This window comes from Pteropus alecto, unplaced genomic scaffold (genome assembly GCF_000325575.1).
Source record: "Pteropus alecto unplaced genomic scaffold, ASM32557v1 scaffold75, whole genome shotgun sequence".
NCBI lineage: Eukaryota > Metazoa > Chordata > Mammalia > Chiroptera > Pteropodidae > Pteropus > Pteropus alecto.
In genome coordinates, this window is record NW_006440638.1 from 25,061,347 (window position 1) to 25,062,791 (window position 1,445).

The 1,445-nt window shown below is 35.5% G+C and overlaps 1 protein-coding gene across 1 annotated transcript in view; it reads left to right on the forward strand.

The window, feature by feature from the left end:
- Positions 1–1,445, forward strand: part of SFMBT1 (Scm like with four mbt domains 1) — a 93,211-nt gene that overhangs the window by 86,339 nt on the left and 5,427 nt on the right. Inside the window, 1 exon segment of the mRNA XM_015593775.2 lies at positions 612–737. Within this exon segment, the coding sequence (XP_015449261.1) occupies positions 612–737 (126 nt within the window).

Below are 1,445 nucleotides of genomic sequence, written 5' to 3' on the forward strand. Positions count from 1 at the left end.
CATTCACCTGAGCAGTTCTTTATATAGCAGGCTAACCTCTGTCAGTGTAGAAAGATCTTCTGTCAGGGACCACATGAGAATTGTACAAGAGTGTGAGAATAGTGGCATTAACCCATGATTACAATAAAGCTACACATCTGGACTTGCAGAGCTTCCCAGCCAGGGTACTGGTAACAAATGTGAGGAGTACTGAACTTTTTAGCCCCTAGAGAGGCAAGGCTCAGGATCTGGGGAGGTTGGAGCTTCTCCACCAGACTCCTCCAGCCACAAGAAGGCTCAGCTGTCTACAAAGTATCCCAAACAAATAGAATTTTCTGTGTGTACCATGACTGGGAAAGGATTTGGAAGCATATGCTAGAGTAATTTTAAGTTCATGGTACCTATTTCTGTCTGACCATAATGTTTTAAATATGTAAGAGGGTCTGGTTAATCTCTTATTTGCAACTTTGGTCAGCTGTCATATCTTCAGTATTATTATTTTGTTAAGATTTGTTAATTAACATGACTAGAGTTAATCTCCTAAGTGATGTGCTAGGGGTTAGCAAGGTTATTCCTAATGGTATGCTTTTCTCCTTCCCAACCCATATTTTTGCTTTAAAAATGGAGTGCAGGTCCTCACTTTACTTATCAATGCAGCCTATAAACCCAGTCGTGTCCTTCGGGAGCTGCAACTGGACAAAGACTCTGTGTGGCATGGATGTGGAGAAGTCTTAAAAGCCAAGTGAGTAGGCTCCTCTGCCTTTAATGCATAGTCATCCTTAACAAGTCACAGAACCAGTTCTTCCCATGGATAATATTAGAATATTTACATTTCCTGAGGCATTGCTTCTTCAGTTATTTGTGCTGAAGGACCAGGTTTATTTTAAGTCTTTGTTCTGTCATGGACCAATACTTTTATATGGTAAAAGCGAATCACAAGAAATATAAAATTTAAAAGGTATAAAATACAAGAACAATTTTTAAATTAGATTTTAGTAGACATAAAATTACTCTTTCAAATTACTATGAAAATTTATCAACATTTACTTTCATTTTCTGACCTAATCTTGTCAAGGACAGATGATAGTTGGCAGGTTATATTGGTCAGTTGACCACATTCTGAGGATCACTATCCTAGGGTGAAGAAAGAAAGACTTAATGAAATTCATTTTTCTTTTAGTAGTGTAGGAGTTGCTATAAAAACCTTAAACTTAGAAACAGAAAGTAGGAACCTTATTTTGCTAATTTGAATAACTCAGATTTTAGTTGCCATAGCTTACTAAATTATAAATTTAAGTACAAAATGTATAAACTCCATATTATTTTTAGAGTCCTCAAAATATAAAAGACATAGAATATTCTAACAAGTAAAAATATTTTTAAGTCTGTTAATGTACTTGATTTTTCTCCGGGTAATTATTAGCCCAGTAAACTTGGTATATGATGTTTTCCAATGGTAGATACAA